This window comes from Patiria miniata, unplaced genomic scaffold (genome assembly GCF_015706575.1).
Source record: "Patiria miniata isolate m_02_andy unplaced genomic scaffold, ASM1570657v1 HiC_scaffold_21, whole genome shotgun sequence".
Taxonomy (NCBI): Eukaryota; Metazoa; Echinodermata; class Asteroidea; order Valvatida; family Asterinidae; genus Patiria; species Patiria miniata.
This window is the reverse complement of record NW_024037060.1, coordinates 2,749,943-2,771,768: the sequence shown is the minus strand read 5'-3', so window position 1 is coordinate 2,771,768 and position 21,826 is coordinate 2,749,943. Positions and strand designations below refer to the sequence as shown.

General features: G+C 40.6%; 1 protein-coding gene across 1 annotated transcript; it reads left to right on the top strand.

Moving 5' to 3' along the window:
* The first annotated feature begins 816 nt into the window (after positions 1-816).
* On the top strand, positions 817-21,691 carry LOC119729586 (protein mono-ADP-ribosyltransferase PARP4-like). The gene is made up of 29 exons (XM_038202201.1): positions 817-1,261; positions 1,666-1,744; positions 2,029-2,184; positions 2,857-3,006; positions 3,588-3,728; positions 4,999-5,181; positions 5,771-5,931; positions 6,714-6,851; positions 8,185-8,283; positions 8,451-8,634; positions 9,327-9,516; positions 10,119-10,255; positions 10,746-10,964; positions 11,140-11,348; positions 11,643-11,724; positions 11,991-12,125; positions 12,649-12,835; positions 13,117-13,378; positions 13,681-13,780; positions 14,196-14,369; positions 14,865-14,945; positions 15,436-15,618; positions 15,768-15,899; positions 16,373-16,522; positions 17,045-17,186; positions 17,880-17,937; positions 18,886-20,188; positions 20,318-20,411; positions 20,815-21,691. The coding sequence occupies exons 1-29, from the start codon at positions 1,242-1,244 to the stop codon at positions 21,072-21,074; spliced, it is 5,409 nt and encodes a 1,802-aa protein (XP_038058129.1). The 5' UTR covers positions 817-1,241; the 3' UTR covers positions 21,075-21,691.
* The last annotated feature ends 135 nt before the right edge of the window (positions 21,692-21,826 follow it).

Genomic DNA, 21,826 nt, shown 5'->3' with positions numbered 1-21,826 from the left:
GAAGAAAAAAAGAGAGCGAGTCATGGTGGTTGGGGGCTGCTTGGATACAAGTAATTAAGGGGAGCAGGCTCACAAATGCCCACGTGAGTCTAAAGTTCATTGATCTTTACACTGACTAACCATTTTATTCAATGCATATTTGCCCTGAAAAGAATTAAGTAATCTTGATAGAAGATTTTCAGATATTGTTATTGGACAATGTCCGATTGAGTCAATCAGATTCACTGCACTGAAAATGGAAACAATTGAGTAGACTTGTAGTTACACAAAAAGTTGGCATAGACCATACCTCTTCTCCGACAAAAGCCACAAATCTGGGTTCCAGTGTCACCCAACTGTAACGGGCATAAAAGATATACGCCTCAAGTATTTTTTACAATAAAAAAGGTTGGCCCCGTGATTCACAACCATACATGTCGAGTCATAATAGTTGTACGTGCTTCATATGCATCCATATAGTGGGAAGCTAAAACTATACTTGCCAAACGGCCAGATATTGCAAATTAAAGATATATAATGTATATATTCCGAGACTTAAGGTACAGGCTACATTTCTGTCACAAGGTTAAAGTCAGAGCAAGAAACTAATAAGATAGCCTAGTATGAAAAGCTCGAAGTGTTATGGTAATCTAATTATTGAATTTAACCTTGGCTTATTTTGTGTGCCTGTACACATGTAAAGGGGACGTGTTTTGCCTATAGCCTTGGAGGTTTTCCCGTGAACGCACTTCCCTCGGAAACAAGGTCTAGTCATAGTCTGGTCGTCACCGAATTTCGAGCCAAGATACGATTGATTCATTTCTGAGGTTTTCCTTTTGCTGGTACTTGGTTGACGCATTGTCAGTGCGCCTGGGTATGCTATGAATATGCATACTTTCCGCTCCACGGATCTCAAAGGCCAAATCTGAAGTACAGGTACATGACCTAGTACTTTATCGTTATGTCTACACGTTGGAGTTGGTCCTGTAAGAATTACCTGGTAGCCTAATACAACACCACCTCGAAATGCTTATAGCAGACAGTGAATGGTTGCGCATCAAATACTGTAGGCGTACTCAGGTTCCACCTGACCTTAACTGTATGAGGAAATACCATTGACAAACATATTTCCTTTTGATGTAAAACAGCACGATGCATGCAGTGAATAGCAGACTGGAGTATAGGATGTGTGCTGATTGACCTTTCAGTAAAGTCTACGAGTGCACGATTATCATAAATCCCGTGTGCATAACACGAACACCATGGGTGAATCAACTACTCGGTGAGTTTTACTTTTCGAACACGTTGAGTACGTCAAGTTCAAGTGAGTAGAGTTTGGTAGAGTTGAGTAAGTTGGCTTGAATGCAGAGGTGGTTGTCGGACTTGTAGTTATAGTCTAAACATGGAGAAGAATGGTCTAAATGAGTGGAGTCGAGACTAAATGAAATTTGTCATTTAGGTGAGGCCAGGGATTGAGTTGATATAGCCTATAACTGGTTGTTCGGTTTACGGTATAAAGGTTTTCTTCATTGTCTATTGTATACTTTTAGCTTTTGATTCCAATTGGAACATTGATCTATTGGGCGAGTTCGTATGACGTGTAATCGTTGCGCTGGTTTAAACATTTCGCAAAGGGATCAGTTTTTTTGATCTGAGCTAATGTGATTTAATTAATTGTGATTTTAGAGTTTGGAAGTGGGGCGATCCAGCTGCACCCAGTTTCCCAGAAGACCATTATGATGTAGCTAAAAGCGCCCTCTTTCAGGTAAACGTTATGATAGATACATATAGAGTTGCATCCCGTGAGGTTTAAACTAATCGGATTTGATTTTTTTTTTTCCATTTTGGTACCTATTGTGGGCTTTTTTGTGAAAAAAAAAGCTGTCTTCGAAAAACCAAGCTTTTTCTAAAGAAAAAATCAGAATTTTAAGCAATTATTTTACACAAAATTCAAATACACATTCCTGGAACTCTTGGTAACCTTCCAGAAGAGAAAAAAAGGTGGACGATGGTCACTTTGTTTCCCCTTCCCCTCTTGTGGCTTTCTAGGACCCGCCCCAACCCCAGCCGGGTGAGGATGCGGAGTTTCGTCTTCTGGAGCTCCACGTTGTCTCTACCGACAACGAAACCGAGTCGGACGGGCAAACACCGACCGAATACCCGTGCCGCGTGTTTACACACACCGGTCGCTTGTTGGAAATGCAGGTAGGAGATTTAAACCACTATTTGTTTAACATGCGCACTGTCCGTCCTTTCCCATTTGCACGTGCCTCACTTGTCATATCTCATGATACATGTCAAGGCCTCTCATGTTGTTAAACTTCCTTGAACGACTGCAAGGTTAAAGCAATAAACACTAAACCCGTGTTGCTTACTGACGTTTTATTATTGTATGAGATTTGTGTGGGTGTTCATAATATCTCATGCGGAAAAGTACAGTCGGGTAAAAGTTTCCCAAATCAAAGTAGTTCCCATTTATGATAATTTCTTCGTCAAATCCTCCTTTGTCAAATCATCAGCAAAATTGTAAGTAATTTTTATCTTTATAATCAATGTATAAATTCAATTTTGTCGGCAGTTTTTATTGTAATAACTCTTCTGATTATATATTAACAAGCTGTTCATTGAAGTAAATTTAAGTAATTAATATTTAGTAATTAATGCATTGGAAGTAATTTTTTGCCTCCTGAGATGCAACTTTTGTCTAATGTATTGGAAATACATACTATCAAATGAATTTGAAGGAAAAGTTTAATAATTTTCGCCAAAAGTCTTTATGCATTTGTTGAACTAAATTGACCACCTTCCCAAAAAGTTTAAAAACAACAACAACAACGTTAACAAAAAAACACTGCGTTCAACACGTCTTTCCGTCAGGATGAAACCTATGGGAGTAAGGAATGTCACTACGCATCGTCTTGCGAAGAAGCCCTTCGTATCTACGCCAAGATCTACTCCAGTTTCTCCGACTTTCACAAGACCAAGAAGTTCCTGTCCCGATGGATAGGCTCCCCAGTCTACCGGAAGGTAATTCTTGTACCTAGCCTGGATGTCTCACAGGGGAAGTTATCACGCGCGTGACCTATATAGCTACTCGCAATAGGATTTCGTTCGGGCATTGACTTTTCTTCGGCTTCGTCAAGGCTGTATTATCTCAGGCAAAATATGGAGCCATTGTCGCAAAAAGGACAAAAGAAGCACACAAAAACATACGCGGAATAGTGAACGGACGACTACTAAAATCTGAATTGTGGAGTAACTGCAAAATTCGTTACCGACTATACAAACGTTTTTATACGCAGTGGTGGCCTCTAAAAAGGGGGGGAACACTTGATGTTTTGTAAAATAAAACAGAAAAAGAGGCCTGTGATCCATAATCCCGGCTTCAATTATAATCCCTGCTATTTAGTTGTTTGGATTTGACCTGTAATCAATTTGAACCTCTTATTTCCATTTTCACCTACAAAAGGTCTGAAAGTAAGGTGAAGGTTTTTAGCGAAAAGAACTTCAATCTAGAACCTTTTTTTTTTGCCAACGGATTTTTTTGACTGCCATACAAGAGACTAATGTAGATTCAGGTCATGTCCTCTTTTTTTTTAAACTTTCAGCAAGCGATGGAAACTGGACTAACAGACGGGCCAGCTATCTCAGACGAAGTGACGAGGCTTGTTGAGTATCTCTGGCGGGAAGCGAATGGCGAACTCCGAGAAATCTTATCAGTTCCCTACCGGAAAATAGGCATTGGAAAAGTAGGTCTTATAATATAGGGCCATGTCACATGAAGCAGTGTACAGGCAACTGCTTTGTGCTTTCAGGCATGTCTTAGAAGAAAATGCAGACAAACTGAAAAGAAATTTATTATGTCGTGAATTTGTTTCGTATTACCCGATGCCCATAACTTTAACGTTCATTGAGAGTGCCAGTGAAAATTGCTGTGCATTAATAACCCAAATATTCTCCTGATGGAAACTCAAAACTCTTGATAGTTTCTTGTAAAAAAATATCCGCTAATCTTCAACATATACCTGAGTTTGCAGGAATAGACTTCTTGTAACAGTGCACATGCAACACAAAATGTAATCTTCAGTGAGTATACTGTTGTCTGAGTGTAAAAAACTATAGGAACAGTTGGAAATGTTGCAGGTACGAGAGACGTATAGGCGGCACAGAATTTCCTTGCTACTTGCGGGTTATTAAATATTTCACGTGGCGTAAATATGTTCATCTCGCAGTTTTGTTATCAAGTTTTTGTTCAAGCCTCGCACACTCGTAGACATTCTGATGTCCCAATTAAAACCATGCATACCGCTACCTGGATAGAGACAGTGTCGGCATGCATGAGTGTCGGGCAGTTTCAATAGATACAGCGTTAACCGGAAATAGCCAGACATTCAGGAAATGCAGTCAACCTAGGGATAATAGACACAGCTGCAATAGTGAAACTCTAAATATAGTTTTCGATATTGAATTTTTTGCACAACCCTCAAAACGTGCTAAATTTTACAGGGTTCGACTTTAGCGGTAGCCCGCTAATGCCGCGGTCAAAACAGCGGCGGGCTAGCCAAGCTGTTCCTTACTAGGTACTAGCCCGGCTGGCGAGTCAAAGATTATTGAGCTACGGCAAAGATGAAAGGACAAGCAGAAATAAATAATTCAATTCAGAAAGCAAACCTGCATGAACTAGTTTCTAATTATATTAACTGTTCAGGGTTAAACTATTATCTGTTTATTAAAAACACTGACAAAGTTGCCTCAGCATAAACACGTTTTAGATGTATGCACATTGTTGTTTATGAGACACTCTATAAAAGGAAAACATGCGGGCTAGCAAAAATGCCCCGGCTAGTTCAGAATCTGTAATAAACCTGGGTGGCTAGTTAAAGTCGAATCCTGACTAAAATGATCAATGTACGCCGATTCACTTTAACTACATGCTGTTGCAGTATTTCTTAGATAATATTTTCAAATTCCTATGAGGATTTTATTTTCATTTTAAATATTTTTGGGGGTTCTTTTCAGGTGGAAAAGGCGGAGGGTATATTACTCCAGATCAGGAAGATGTTAGACGCTGATTGCGACGGCTACGGACCGGATCTCGATAAGCTGAACGACGAGTTCTACCGACTGATACCGCATAAATTACACCACGTGGCACCCGTGAACAACAAGCGCACTCTAGCCGGCAAGCAGGAATTGTGCCAGGTGGGACAAATACGAAGCAGATCAAAAATATGTGTAATAATTTATATTAACCTTGCTTTTCAAAATGTTTGTTTTAATAGTCGATTTGGTAATATCATAATTTATTTTTAATAAATTATTTTTTAAAGTATAGCCACGAGCCTAACCTACTATTAGGCCATTTTGAAAAAAAACACAAAACACAAAGCAAAAAAAAAGAGAAAAAAGTCGAATAACTAATCCAAAATTGACAACACAGAGGAGAAAAGAATAAGGTTAGGTAGATATTTGAAACATTTTTTAGCAGAGAAGCACAAAATGAAAACTGGTAATGATTTAATCTAATCATTTTTTAGACAAATGGTTATTACACAAAATGAGTCGGTGTTTTATTACAAGACGAATCAGTATAATTCTACCATTGCGATGCATTATAGCAAAACGCAATACCTAATAATTGTAACAACTAATCTCAAAGCATCGTTGAACCCCAAAAATGTCTGAAATCTCTTAGGTGAAAAAAAAAATGTATAAAATTTCACAACTACCAACGAATTGACACCTATGAGATTATGTGGTTATTATTTGCAATTTTGTATTATGTATCTAGCTTATTCACGATATTGTGGCGGTGAGTGAAGCGACAGACTGGTCCCAACGCAGCACCAGTCAGTCCAGATACCGTGCATTGCAATGCTACCTGGACTGTCTGGCACCTGATCACCCGGAGTTCGTTAAGGTGGAGAAACTGGTGAAAGCCACCGTGTCGAGGTATTAGTTAAAAAGTATAGACTTTATGCGTTAAGATAAGGCGGAGTAATAGAGGGCAGTGCTGTTGTATATTGACAGGGGTGTAAATCCGGGGGCAGGATGGAGTGGGGGGTATACCCCACTTTTTGACCAGGGGTGTGCTACTAAATCAACCCCCGCCTCACCCACCCCCCCCCCCCCCCCCCCCACACACACACACACACACACACACACACACTTTTTGTGATGAGAAAAATAAATTCGGATTTTGAGGTATGTTTCTAACATCTCAACAACCAAAATGTATTCAATAGCACTGAAAAGTGGAGAAACAAAGTACGAGCGTTTTTAAAAAGCGCCATTTTGATGTTAGTGTGAGTATGTTATTGACATACATCCATATCAGCGCCCCCTAGTGTAATGTGGTGTCCAGGGTTTGTTTGAAGTGATTGAAGCTTGTTCAAAACAAATCGGCTATGTTTTTCTGCAAGTTGATCACCGATTTTACACTCTCCTAGAAATTTGCTAAAATTTCCATTCTGCTCGATTTTCTGCTAGATTTTTTTTTTTACAAAAAAATCTGTTCAGATCTGGTCGAAAATCGGCTATGAAGACATGTGATACATACATTGTCACTGAATTTTAATAAAACCTGCCCACGGTGAGGGCGCTCTGTGCACGCCCTCTGCTGACGTAGTCGGAGCTCTGGATGCTCTTTGGTAAACGGCCTTTGTTTGTTCCATGTATGTCTTTTGTGACTTTGTTTCGTTTGTGTTTTAATTTTGCACTCCTTGTTTTTCAAGTGACGAGCCTCTGGAAATTAAGCGCATTTTTGCAGCAAGCCGAGGGGTCGAGGAAGCAGTGTATGCCCATGGCACTGGTAATGATCGGCTTCTCTTCCATGCTTCCAGGCCGGCTAACTTCCTCGGGATTCTCTCTAGGTGAGAAAACAAACTTTGCACAGCGCCACGACAGCTACCCCACATTCAAAATACACAGTGCAACAGCTGTTTGTATATTTTTTTTTTAGCTTTTCTGTATTCTTTAATATTATTGTAGCCTAGCAGCCGTTGAAACTGCTTTAAGCAATCAGAAGAGGGCGGGAATCTAAAATGTAATGAAATGGTGTTAATCAGCAAAGCATCCAAAATTCTGGCACCTCTTGATGCTAAAATAGCTGTAATCTTGAGGTTTCTGCCTGAAAAGACGTCACACTTTTGCTCATGAATATGGTAATTCACATTAGCATAAAACCAAAAAGGCACCAAAATACCCTTCAAAATGGCGAAACGATAATTGAAAATAAGGTTGGATGGGACACAAAGGATTGCCAAGGATTGCACAACAAATATTACATTACATATCGAATCATGATAGAAATGATTAAACCTGTAAGGCTGCACAATTTAATACTGTCAGTAACATTACAGAATTCGTCCCATAAAAGAGGATACTATGTTCAGCTTTCATACACACTTTCCCGCAGTTGGCCATAAAAATGACCAATATTTCTTTGAAACCTCTGCTACTTATAAGTAGCTCCTTCAGATTCAAGTCTCTCACGCGATGCACTTTGTTCTGACAGGTTGTATCCACAAAGGAAACGAAATACCGTTATCTCTAAGTGCATTACACTTATGCGCTGTACGTGAAGATGATCCCTCGTAGTAATAAAAGTGTGAAGCTTTTAGCACGAGTGTTATCAAACAATTGCCTATTACCTGAACACGACAAAACCTGTTTTATAATTTATATCAGCGTTTAGGCTACTGCTGTGAGTTGAGTGAAACAAATAATGTGCGATCTCCAGGCGGAAGTTACGGAAGACGGATAGTGCCACTCAATAAGTCTGAATATATATATTTTTTGTACGTGTGAAAATATTTTTTGTACAGCGGCCGCCACTTATTATGTGGCGGCCGCCACTAATTTTGTGGCGGCAAGTGGCACTATCCGTCTTCCGAAGGAAGTGGATGTAACTCACCTTCGTAAAGAAATCGACTGCGAATGGGAATAAGAAAATAATAGAGCCAAAATCTACAATGCAGTTTCGCTCCACTTTAGGGGTGTTCAAGTAAAAGCAACAATTTAAAACCATTATTGAAAGAGTCCTTAAATGACCGGCCCCTTTACCCTAGCTGCTTTGTCTGTTGTTATCAGGCCCAGATATTTTTCATGCGGTATGCAATCTTTTTTCTTTGGAATCTGAGAAAAACACGAGCGTTCTATAGGTTAGGTTGATACGAAATTGTGTTTTGTTTTCTCTCGTGTAAGGGGTGTTCTACTCCCGAAGATTGTCGTCGAGGTGTTCGGGGGTTCCCGGAGAGATGCAGGAATGCTGGGAAGTGGAATCTATTTTGGCGACCGAGTCAGGTGGGTGTCACGTGATACAGCAATAATTGGTATAAAAGTTATTTATGTATCATGCGGAGAGACTATTTCTGTATCGTGTAACCTTGCAATTAAGAACTTATTTTCTCATATGTTACGTTTTATTATAGGAAGGGTTTTAACTTTAATTTTGTTTTGCTTATCCCCAGCACTGCACAGCAGTACTCGTCACCCAGCCAGCAGACCGGCACCAGACTAATGGTTGTCAACAAGGTTGCCCTTGGCAACATCAAAGACCTGTATTGGTTTGATCTGAGCCTGAATGAGGCACCTAAGGGTTACCATAGCACCCACGGTGTCAGCAGGACCGGCACACGAGACTCCGAGTTCAAGGTACAGCGTTCGTGTCGAATTTGTGTGTGCTTTCTTTCCTTAACTTACTACATCATACTGAGGCCAAGGGTTCGTCAAAAGTGCAAGGCACTGTCGCTCGGAAGCCTGTTGAGACGACGTCGAAGCATTTAATTTAACTGCTTGGAGGAAACCCCAGCAAGGGAAATCAAAGGGATCAGATGTGGATTCAACCTAAATGTCATCCCAAATAGGAATCACTCCTGGTTGCAGTGGTAGAAGACTTGAACATTTTTAATATTTAAGAAGGCTCTGGAATTCCTGTTCTCCATATTCGCACCCCAGAGTGAGCAGAACAAAAATCTGGATAACCATGAATTAGGGATTTTTTGGTATGGATGAATCAACTTTCATTTATTTTCCGCTTTTTGCTGGCTTGGAGCTACTCGTTAACTTCAACATGAAGATATTTGTTACTATTTACATTAAAAACAAACAGTGGAGAAAAAGTCATTAAACAAGTAACATGAACAAACTGAAATAGAAAACTCACGGTGAACTTTGAGCAACTTCATAATTTCTGTTTTCCAATTCTTATTGAACAACAGATGTGTTCCGCTAATTTGTTTTCAGAGAGAGAGAGAACAGATAAGACACGTTTGTACCACTGAATGAATATATGCAGGATTGACTTGCAGATTACTCACCCCCGCCCCTCCCCCCTTTAAAATTAGGATGACGAGTTTGTTGTGTACGAGGCGAACCAGCAGTGCATCCGGTACCTGGTGGAGTTCGTCTTGCCGGGGGACGAGGAGATCGACATGCAGCTATGCGAGACGCCGCAGGTTGAGGAGGGAGTTATGGAGCAGCTGATCTTTCCTGAGCAGGCCCAAGAAGAAAGCAGCGCCCGTCCTTCAGATATCGGTAAAACGATGAAATACAGTTGGCTTTCTGATTTTGCAAGGGGTCGGGTGTTAACGAGTGACATTTTTGCATTTTGCCCGACTTTTTGTTTAAAAAAAATGACATGAGTTGCTGAACGTAAACGGCGACACTTTTGGCTGTTGCAATTAAATTGATAGACACGTTAATGCAGAACTTAAAAGTATTTAACCACATTATTTAGGCCTACTGTTTGATTGTCTTTCTGTTTGTAATATTGGTATAAGATCGATCTTCGTCTGCTCAGAAACTTAAAAAGAAAGAAATCATAATTCTGCCACTATAATAACACTACGGACGGTAATATGTCAAATCTGACTCTATACGAAAACTTGATTCCTTGAAAGTGTACGTTTTCAGGACAGTGCCGTGTTCGGTCGGTGTACACAGTTATAAAGTATAAAGGGAACGGGACTTTATTTTAGAAGATTAAAAATGGCATCAATACATAAATATTGTTTGTTTTTCGGGGTCAGTTTCAGTTTGAAGTTTTACTGGAAATCATGATTTTTTTCAGGGGACAAAGTGCGGTTTTTATTTCACTGTTGATATAAAAAACCTGTTTTTTCTCCCTTAATTGACAGATTTGAGTGACATCGAATGTGCTAAGGACCCGATCGCCAGCATTGAAGCTGGTTTGGTCGGCAGCAATGAGACATCAGACACTGTGACGTTACAAGCCGTGCACATCAGGGCACAAATACTAGATCTTGTAGCACAGGTAAAGGGCGCTGTTATTTAAATAAACCAATATCTAAATCATCGTATGATATATTGTGAATTGGTATATTTTATTTAACATACTTGGTTTTTGTAAAGGTTTGTCTGTTCTTTTAACATTTGCATGAGAATTTTGGGTCTGAATTTGGGAGAATTTAGAGACAAATATATAGTACACGCACAAAATACCCAAGACGTGGTGCTTGTACTTGACTTTCGCTGTACTTTACCTCGCGTATTTGCCATGTGCCGGTAGGTTTTCGCAATTCCTTTAAAGAAATATAAACACATTTCGGCTTGGTAAATATCGCTGCGAAAGCATCGTGACGCGTGATGTCAAATTGGCTTCTAATTCACTTTTGAATTTGTGGGAAGTTCCAATATACACATTCACCTCGGGTTTTTCTCCAAACTTGCTGGATTTTCTACAGTACACCAAAAAATGTTAGGAATAATGCTTTTTTTTACATTTCACACCGGATTTCTCACAGGTTGTCGTCATACAGGCCTACCGGAATAACAGCAGTGAACCCATGGAGGCCAAATACGTCTTCCCTGTGGACGAAGCAGCCGCGGTATGTGGCTTCGAGGCGTTTATCAATAACAAACATGTAGTTGGTGTTGTGAAGGAGAAAGAGGCGGCGCACCAGGAGTACCGTAAGGCGGTGGAGGAGGGGCATGGAGCATACCTCATGGATGAAGAGGCACCGGTAAGACGTAAACCGCAGACCTGTCCACTGCTTTTTAACTTTATCTTAAGGTTTCCTTTGTTTAATATCGTACTGTGTATACAACTGTATATTTTTCTTGCACCTGGATTTGTGCAAAGTTGGTTCCAACAGGCTACACAATGCGTTACTGGAACGCTTTGTCTTTTGCCCTTAGAATGTGTTTTCCGTCAGCGTTGGCAATCTGCCAGCTCATTCCGACGTCCTGATCAAAGTCACCTACGTGACTGAGCTGGCCGTCGAGGGCGACAAATTAGCCTTCAAACTCCTAGGCAGCGTGGCGCCATGGAAACGACAGGAGGTGATGGCGAAGGGCGCCCCCGGAGGAGCGGACGCCGTCGACGTCGACCTAGAAACAATATACAAGTAATTAAAGAACATTTTATGTATTTGAAATGTAGATAACAAGTTTTCCCGATTGATTTCATTTTTCCAGACCACCTCACTGAATACCAAATACCCATTTACAAAGGAACTCCTCATAACTATAGCTAGGTGCTTGCGTGGTCTTTATATATTGTCGATCTGCATCATTTTAAACATTAGCTCGAAGACGTAATTGATTGAAAGGACAGGTGTGCTTGCTGCAACCTAGCATGTCAAAAGTCTCCAGTTGCTGCAATCTATTGTTGCTCGTCTTTTCCTTTATTTCCTTCTCAGAGAAGAATCAGTTCAGGTTGCGGTTACCATGGCATCCGAGATCACATGCATCGAATCCCCCACACACTCCATTCTTGTCAAAGTAAGTTTAACAAAGTTTTAAGAAAGAAAGTAAATAATAACAAACTTTTCTCAGCTGCGATGGGCTTGAGTAACTCCTTGTTACAAATTTTAAGCTTCCATGCATATAAACGTATTGGAACAAGGAATTGGTTCTATAGTTAAACTAGACAAACTGTTATAAGTTCACTATTTCAAAAGCCTCAATCGGGTATCACGTACCTTGCATGGCATTATTATTTTGTTCTTTTCTTTTTTGAAATCAGAATCATTTTGTTTGTTTTGCAGCGAGACAACAAAAAGGCCTCTATTAAATTGGGAAAGGACTCCAAGCTGGATGATGGGTTCCAGCTTTTGATTGGTCTAGATGAGATGCACAAGCCCCGGATGTGGTTGGAAGAACATCCGGGAACTAAAGAGCAGGTAACATAAAATAGCCAATCAGATTTAGAGAAATACCGGTCCACGCTATTGCAATATATTGCCGGTTGGCCTTGGTTTTCCTTCGGTAAATTTTACGTCTGAAATGTTATTATGTCTCTTGTTTATAATAGTGAGTTTGTACAAAGATATTGCCTGGAGCAGGGTTTGAATCTGCGACCTTCATAACAACGTAACGAATATTGTATTTCATTCAGTTCTTTCTCGTGATGTAAACAGGGTATTTCTGGAAAGTGGTTTACCAATATTGTCGGAAAGTCTGAAGACAAAAAAAAAATCATTTTTAGAGGCAGGAGGAAATCAAGGAAAATATTCCAGGAAAAAACCACATAGGCACGAGGCACGGACTGGCCCCAATCTCATGTAGGCCTGGGAGGTATTTGAAATTACAGATAGATAGCAAGGAAACCGTATGCCTACACCTCTGCACCAAAATGGTAGAATCATCACTAAGTCCCCATGCAATTAAAAGTGTTATTCAAAAGATCTCATTTCTTCAATACAGGCCGCCATGCTTGTCTTCTACCCCGATATCGATGTGGGCTCAGTGACCAATCCAGACATGGTTCTTGTTCTGGACTCTTCCAACTCGATGAAAGGGGAGATCTTGGAGGAAGCCAAGAAACTCCTGCTGCTCATTCTGCAGAATCTACCCGCGCAGTGCACCTTTAATGTCATCTTCTTTGGCACAGGTGCGAAAAGGTTTAATCACATATTGATCACGAATATTGACTGCGTGCAGGTGTATCGTTTTCGCAAGAGCTACTGGCCTGATTAGGCAGCAGTGTGGTCAAGTGTCCCGTCTGTTAAACTCACTCTTTGTAACCAGTTAGGGGCTCTCATTTATATAGAATAAGCCTTATAATGTTACCACTTGCCAACTGTGTTTGACGCTCGGCAAAATTTGACAAAGATAACCAAGTTCGTCACATTTTAATTAATTTTCTACAATTCATCCTTGTTTTTTTTGTAGAGTTTGACGAACTTTTCCCTGCCAGCCAGCCCAAGACACAAGCCAACCTGAAAGCGGCCAGGGAGTTCATCAAGGGCGCTACCGCCGAGCAGGGCTGCACGGACTTCTGGCGCCCTCTACAGTCCAACCATCTCCTGAAGCCGACGAGCGCCCTCAGAAACCTGTTTCTGATAACAGACGGTCACCTTAGCAACGAACAGGCAACGTTGAGGGCGGTGGGACGCCACCGGGCACACTCCCGGGTGTTCACTTTTGGTGTCAGGTAAAATTATTGTAGTATCTGCTGGGATGTGGTTTTGAACGATTTGAATCCGATGATGCATCGGATTAAGTGATCATACATTAACTTCTGAAACACGTCACGTGAACGTGTCTTAGCCAATAAAATGTTACTATGTATTATCAGCATCATCATCATCATTATCGTCATAACAATGCTAATAACTGCAACTCATCATGCATCTGACTCGGTCTTAGAAACCTAGAGGGGAGATGGCAAATTTCAAAATCTTTTTTTCACTAACCTATCAGTGGTTGTGTATCTACATTTTCCATTTTTTACAGCAAAACAGCCAATCGGCATTTACTGGCAGCAGCCGCCAGACAAGGAGGTGGTGCTTTTGAGTTCTTTGACACCAAGGCCAAATCCACTTGGGAGCAAAAGGTGCGCTTCATATTTGAGAAGAGGATGTATTTATGCATGAATTAAAAGATCTAAAGAGCTCAGGTTAATAATTTAAGTTTAAAGAACCATCTTTAACAGAAATTGAATTCGGTTTCCAATAATCGTTCTTTTGTTAATTGTATGTACGTGGAATTAACCAGAAGCAGGAAAATATATTATCTGCAAAGCAAGGTCTGTCAATATGAACACTAGTCTGAGTATCACCCGTTCTATATGAACACCTGAAGGCCGCAGTATTTGGTGAGGAACATGCCAGGCTAAGACTGATCGGTTAGAGACCCCGCCTACTCACATGCGCGTTCACGCATGTTGGGCATTAATCACGGCTTTGATTGGTCGAAACGCCATGGGGCGGAGCCTATTAATGGATCGGTCTATTCTCGATTCTATACAGATCCAATTGCAAGTCTCTCGCGCATCCCAGCCGGCTGTCGCATCCCTGCGTGTCACGTGGCACCAAGATGATGCTGAGCCACGCCCACCTGCCCTCCAGGCTCCTGCAGAAATCACCTCCTTGTTTAGACACAACAGGCTGCTGGTCTACGGACTCGTCCAAGAATGCCAGAAAGTAAGTTACCCCCTCAACGGCGAAAATGACAAAAGGTGTCGATATTGGACGGGCCATTGCAACTATCGTGAACGCATATAATGAATGGTCGACAACATGCCGTTAACCAACAACGTGTACTCCACTCCCTGTTATTAACACATTGACTAATGCCCATGATAGGATTTGCTTGAAATTGCGGATTTTTGTTTTGACTAATCCACTGTCGAAACAAGCATTGTTTATTAAGGTTCAAGTCGCTGACGTGTGCACGTTAATTAAAGTCTTCAACGATATCAGCTAAAGATCAACAATAATAAGGAAGGTTAGCGTTAAATTAGTCGCGCGCATCATGAGGCACAACACGGAACCAGCACCCAGAAGTAACGCTATTATGTTTGAACCATTGACTTTAAGTTACGTCATAAATCAAACACTATTTGACTAATGCCCATGATAGGATTTGCTTGAAATTGTTATTATGAAAGATTGTTGATTATGTTGTGGTTTATGCAGGCAACGCTGACTGCCGAGATCAACGGCAGGAAGGTTGAGATGGAGCTTTCGGCAACAGATCATCCAAAAATGGAGGGAAAGGTACTTCAGAATCCAAAATATTAACTCTAATTTTACTTCCGATATATTTTTGCTGTCAGTAGCTGACTTTCAACCTCTGTCCAAATGAAAGCTTGTTAATTAATGTATCCAACATAAATAATGCACCGATTTTTTTAGATTGAAATTAAAGCTGAAATACACTGGAAATTTCCGTTATTGTTAACTATAAAAGTATGTGTGAAAGACGGAGACAGTTAAAACCCGATTTCTTACAAAATGTTTACGTAAAGTCATTAATTATTTAAAGATAGGGCCTAACTTTATTTCGGCGCCTCTCGATCTCTGAAACAATGTATAGCAAGAAACTGTGATAAAACGAACTGTGTTCCCCGAGAACCATGTTCCTATTTAATGAGACAAATCAAGCTTATACGATTTGATAAAGGAAGTACTTGCACAAGAAGTCATCGTTGACCACGGATTGTTTAAGACGCAATACATGAAGCAATCCATCCCGTTGCAATCACAGATTCTTCACCAGTTGGCCGCGCGCGCCGTCATCAGGAATTGGGAAGAGGGCGCCCTCCACGCTGATCGCACAGAGCACGAATCGCAGAAGAACGAGCTGAAAACGCGCATCGTGGAGCTGAGCATCCAGTACTCGATTGTCACTCCCTTCACGAGCTTCATCGCTGTGGAGGAAAGAGATGAGGTAAAACTCAATTGTCTGTGGTTATTATTTTTTTAACTTGTCATGTTGCAGCTGGAACTCTGTTCCGCTGACCGTAACAAAAACTTCTTCTTGATAAAAGAAAGATTGAATGTATCGTTCTGCGTTCCCTGCGTTTCCGCTCCCTGCAGGTTGAGCAGAAACAGCTTACAGAAGGTCAGAGACCTGCCACAGTTCTGAGTCTAGAGAAACTTCTCGATGCTGAAGATGTCGACCATCTCCTCTCGCTCAAGTGGGAGGAACTAATGGCGGAAACGGAACAGGTGAGGTCGGACAAACACCTTACAAACAAATTCTGTAGGTCTATCTAACTCATTGGTAATTATATAACTGCATGGTGACGATAGCAAAAATATAACAATTAAAGGTAGCACCATGTGACATATCTCTTTGGTGAGTTTGTGAGGTTCTGAAAAGAACCGGGGAAAACCCAACGTTTCGGGCAGTATGCTCTGCCCGTCGTCAGAGACTGAAGGTTAATTAATCATGGTTTAATTGTTTGAGACTTAACCTAACAAGCATGGGCTCTGCATGTCTAGTCCAACCAGAATGTTTTTTATTATTTGTTTTTCTTTCATTAAGCGACTTGAGAAAGTTCCCGACCACCCAGCTCTTGGAACATTACTTTGCTGAACAAGGTTGGAGTCGGAAAAACCTAGATTCTCTCTTGAGAAATTGAAAGCAGACAGACTAAACTATGTTGAATCTTCTGAACGGTGAACGTTTTCCTCTCCAGTTGTCACCTTTGAAGCGAGTTCACAGCCTTCTGAAAACCGCCAAAGTGGCCGCCGATTCATTCTCCTTCAAGTCAGCAGAGAAGTACTTCGAGGAAGCGTACGGGTTGGCCAAAGAGACTCTCTCCTACGCCCAGCCTATTACCCTAACGGTACAAAGTTGTTTACAGTTTTAAATCATTAGAATTGCATTTAAAATTTCCATTGGGTGTTGGGAAAACTTTTTTTTTTTTTAAACTTTCACTACACTCTGCAATGTATTTGGTAAAATTTCTACCATGTTTCATAATGTGCAAAAAAATATTTATTGAAATTTTAAGAATGACTGAAACCTGTAAGTTTGCATGGTGGACATGAACATTTTAAGAAAGAGATTCCAAATTCCAATACCTTAAATCTATAATAACATCAAACTTGGTTAAACTTCAATCAATCATGTATTCAAAACACTATAAATTCAATACTTACGTTATTTTTGCGGGGGCAAAACTATTAAGCACGGACAAAGCAATTTCAAACCACGTTTCCATCCGCTAAGTATACCACCATGCATCCTGTAACATCTATACACCTAGCTAGAAACAAAATAAGAACCCATTTACTGCAATATTTTGGGCGTTTTCGGAGAAGAGAAGTGACGAAGTCATTATTTTTCTATCATTTACCTTTTTCAGGTGGCCTACTCATTTTCAAAGTTTTGTGCCCGAGTCAAACGCAACATGGACCAGGCGTTTCAGCTCGTCAACGGTGCGTTCTTGGAGACCAAGAAAGCTATGCCCGAACTCGCCGAGGTTCAAGAAACAACAGTTATTGAAGGTAAGATTTACCGTAAGTTTACGGTAAGTTAACTTACCTTAAGGTAAGATTTACCTTAAGTTTGCAACCGTAAACTTAATCTTATTGTTAATAATTGAAGGTGAACAGTAAACTATAGCTTTACGTTTGCTCTATTAAGAGAAGAATCACAAAGGTATCAATGCCGATATGAATTCTGATTTTTGTTTCAAATCACAATAACCTCTTATTTAAAAAAAAAAAAAAAAACAGTGAAACAAGGAACTACACGATTTACAGTGAAAAAACCCTGTATTTTGGAATTGAATCCTCTGGAAAAAAGTCAATAGGCCTACAGTGGAAACTCGAGTGAAAACTCGACCTATTAGTTTGAATAAAATATACTCAGAAACGTCTGGGGCGTGATGGAATTTTTCATCGATTAAAGCAAATTGTCACTCTTTGCAAATAATAAAATAAGAGAGTAAAACGTTTTACCGAATCCGTTTTATACTGAATTTCTTCACAACCAAGTATACTCTCAGTTCTTCATGATTGACACAATGAGTACGACTCGCTTTGAACTCAAATGATGTCATTGGCATCGTTACGGTGGCCGTATAGGGCCTATAAACATGCTGCCTGGGTTTTATTGGCATCTAGTGTACCCCAAAAGTGTCTTGTTGGGTCTGAGTGGTCTCAAACTAAATCCATTTTTTTGGTTTAATTGTGCAGATACCTCGAAGCTTGATAACCTAGATGCTTTGCAGCAAGCTGTGGATTGGGCTGAAACGTACGTATCTATACCTTCTTCCCTTCCTATAAATCATCTTTATGTCTCAATAGGTATGGGCACAACGTGGTCTGTATCGTTAGAAGAAACAGCATAATTTAAAGCGCTTTGGAAATAGCGTCGGCACCCTTTTGCTACAATCATCAAATTTAGCAACCCCACAGCAAAACGGTATACAATGCCAACTAATAGTACGTGACAAAGTGACATAATAGACCATTATCATGTTGCGTCCGTTTTGATTTTTCCCATTCAAATCAACGTAACCAAAGCGAGGCTGGAAGGTAAAAATAGTCTGGTTCCTTTTTGTACGCAAAAAAAAGTATTTTTATTGGATACAGGGAACAAGACTGAAATGGTGGCAGCATGATAAAGATCTATACTAAGCGTTTCCTTACCAGTGCCTATTTGAACCTAACGTCGACCCTTTACCAGCTTGTTTGGGAAGGGTGTTCTTCGTTGGTTAAGTATGTTATATTTTCATATCTGAGTTTATTTCACACCATAAGTGAGTGAAATTTAGTTCAAAATGCGTTGATCTACGGACTATATACTTGGTTGCCATGGCATTAATTTGGAGCTGGATTAAGAATTTCTCCTTTTTTCCCCCTAAAGGTTTTTGTGGGGTTTTCGCCCGTCCCGCGTGATCAGTAATTTATGCCAAATAGTTGCATGTTTAAAATATGTACAATGTATATAGCTTTTCTTTAATATTTTTGAGATACATGTACTTGTATAAAAATATTAATGTTCGTCGTATGTTTCACCAATGTATTTTCCTTACGAGGTCAACTTTACTTAACATTTTTTAATAATTTGGTAAGTATGCAGGGCCCTAATGGAAACCAGTTTCTAACAGTTTGGGCATACCCTGGGCAAAGAAATGGAATAAATAAATACATAAATAAATGTCTAATTATATAAACTGCATTTCTTTGTACTAATCAGATGTCAAATGGAGATGGCAAGGATCAATGCGCAGCCGGTACAGCCTGAGCACAAACCCAGCCTACGCGATATCCCGGCTGAATTAGACGAGTCAGTGGAAGTATATCTTGAAGACATTGATGAGTTAGGAGAGGAGTTAGTGGTAGTCAGTCAGGAAGACAATGTAGAGTCAACAGGGGAGATGGATAGATGGATGACAGTCTCTCATGAGTTGACAAGGGATGAAGTGACATGGGTGGAAGACCGAGACACATGCAGCTATGGACAGGAACCGATGGGAAGACCCAAAATGGAACCACTTAAGACAGACACCCTTGTAACTGTATCCCGCAGCTGGGTTGCGGAACCACAGGAGCCGCAGGAGATCATGACTGCGAAAGTGTTGGAGGAAGATGTGATGGAACAGGAAATATATGTCCCACGGCCGATGCTTTACACCAGTGCTAGAGAAGAAGTTGTCTTTGAGCCGGATTTGATGATCGAAAGAGATCTTCTCATGCCAGAGCCGCAGAGGAGTCTTTCTCCCCAGTTTGTTGACACTGTAGCCATGCCACAACGTCACGAACTAAGTGAGGATATTAGAGAACTTGCTGTACAAGAAAGAGAAGTTGTCTTGGAACCGGATAGGATGATCGAAAGGGAGGTCGTTATGCCGGAACCAGTGCTTGAACTCACCATGCCAGAGCCACAACGCTATGAAGAGAGGGCCTTTGAACCAGTCAAGGTACTTCAGGGTTCAGAAAATCCTGTCATTCAGAAAAGGGCCAAAGCTGCAAGAAAGGAAAAAGAATTGCCTGGAGCATCTTACGCTCCTGAAAGACGACCGAAGTCCAGCGGCCCAGGCATAATGAAGACAGCAAAGGATGCAGTGGGGGGCTTATTTAAAAAGAAAAAGAGCAAGCAACCGAAAAGTCTTAGTCGAGACGCTCCGGAATTATCTCCCCATCCCCCATCATTTGATGAGGAAGCTTTCTCAGCACGTATGCGCGCTTCCCCCATTCCACTTTTAGAAACTATGGCCAGCTCCGCTCCTCCCCCTCCCCCGCCAGGAGGCGCCGCCCCTCCCCCTCCCCCGCCCCCACCAGGAGGCGCCGCCCCTCCCCCTCCCCTACCATCTGGAGTAAGCCTTGCCCCACCTCCTACCCCACCAACCCTAGGAGGCACCGCCCCTCCCCGACGTCCACCTCAAGTGTCTGTTGGGAGCTCCGATGATGAGCTGATGACTGACGCCATGGCTTCTCTTGTAAAGGATCCAGAAACTGTCACCAAAGACACGCTGCGTCTTATTGAGTTACAAAACGTGGTATGTGTTATAATACCTGTCAGGCTCCATTATGAATGTGTGCTTTCTTTCTGTCAAAAATGGCTAATTATAATCTAAACAGCTTAGTTGGCTGAAATCTAAGGGCTTATTGGGTTTTCCGCTTTTCAGGACGGACATTGGGAGTTTCAGTCTGAACTGGAGGAGATTCTAGGTATCAACATCTTGGAGTGCAAACAACGTCTCAAAGAAAAACTCAAATCAGGTAAGACGGCCCAAGTGAATCCTTGTCTTCAATTTCGATAGTCGTCCAAGTTATTTTGATAATGATTATTGGGCCTTTTTTGAGGGAGTTGGTGAAACGTATGTATATATTAATACATAATCATCAATATAGACCAACACTGTTCAGATCATTTTATATTATACCAAAAGAAGTCCACACCGTTATTATTAATAAACGTTAATATTATATTTTTTTATTATTTTTTGAAATATGAGATACCCCATTATGACACATCAATACGTTTCTATAAGTATAAGGGATACAAAAGGCATGCTCGTTTTTAATTTTAAAAATCCCTTAAAAATTAACCATGCTTAATCATTTATTTTTATGATATTTATATCATCATAATTATAATATAAATTCGTTGTTTATTGTGTAGTCATGTCGCGAGAAGGAGCTACGGTAGACGTCGGTGACATCTTTGATCTGGCCGTCCGACTGGTGGCGACTCTACTCGCCCGCCTTCACCTACATAACGTGTCTGCCCAGCTAGACTTGCCCACGTCTGTCGCTGGGAAGGTCTCACAAGCCATCGAGCGGGCGAGCGCGTACATTAAAGGGTCGGTAGAGAGCGTGGAAGGGCAGTTTGGAGCACTTGTCGACTGGGACGCCTTTACCCATGGCCTTCTGAGCAAGTGAAGCCAACATTTAGATTTTGTAATGCTGTAAGGTCTTATGAATTTCAGTGCAGTTAATATTTTTGTGTAAATGTTCTAGAGGTATTGATTATTGACATAGTTATCAATTTTAATTAAAAAAAATTAATGTAACATTGAGACTTTAACAAGTGTTGTTTGAATGGAATGAAGGCACCAATTCGACCCTTGGCACAGAATCGAATTACATTCAAAGGAGCTTGTTCTAACTTAAATTCAGTATTGAGATTTCTTGAAAAACAGTTAGAGCAGATTTTCAGCAGGCCCTATTAAAACTAACAGAAACATCTTCCGAATACGAAACCAGTTTGTAGTTAGTAATTAATATTGAGTTGAAATATTCCTTACAAACTCTATAAAAAGTACATTTAAATGCCTATGTTGAGTGATAAATACAATTTGTGCGGATTGTGAATAACACGTTATTAAATGCTGGTTAAAAAAACAAGCTTATGGTTGGTATATACAATCTCTAAATTCCGAAGAGTGACAATTTACTCAATTCGAGTGAAGATTCACTCCCACAGTCGGAAACTAGGGACTAGACGTTTCAGAGAGAAATTTCTTCAATCGTAAAGATCCATTTTTCACTCGAGCTTCGACTGAAGTGGTTCATTTTTCAGACTATTTCAATCTAAAATGAGAGTGGTTTTCACTCTAAAACGTCTAGTCCCTAATTTCACTATTTGGAATTTAGAGAGCAGGCTTTTTGATGTGGCACCTGGAAAAATAGAT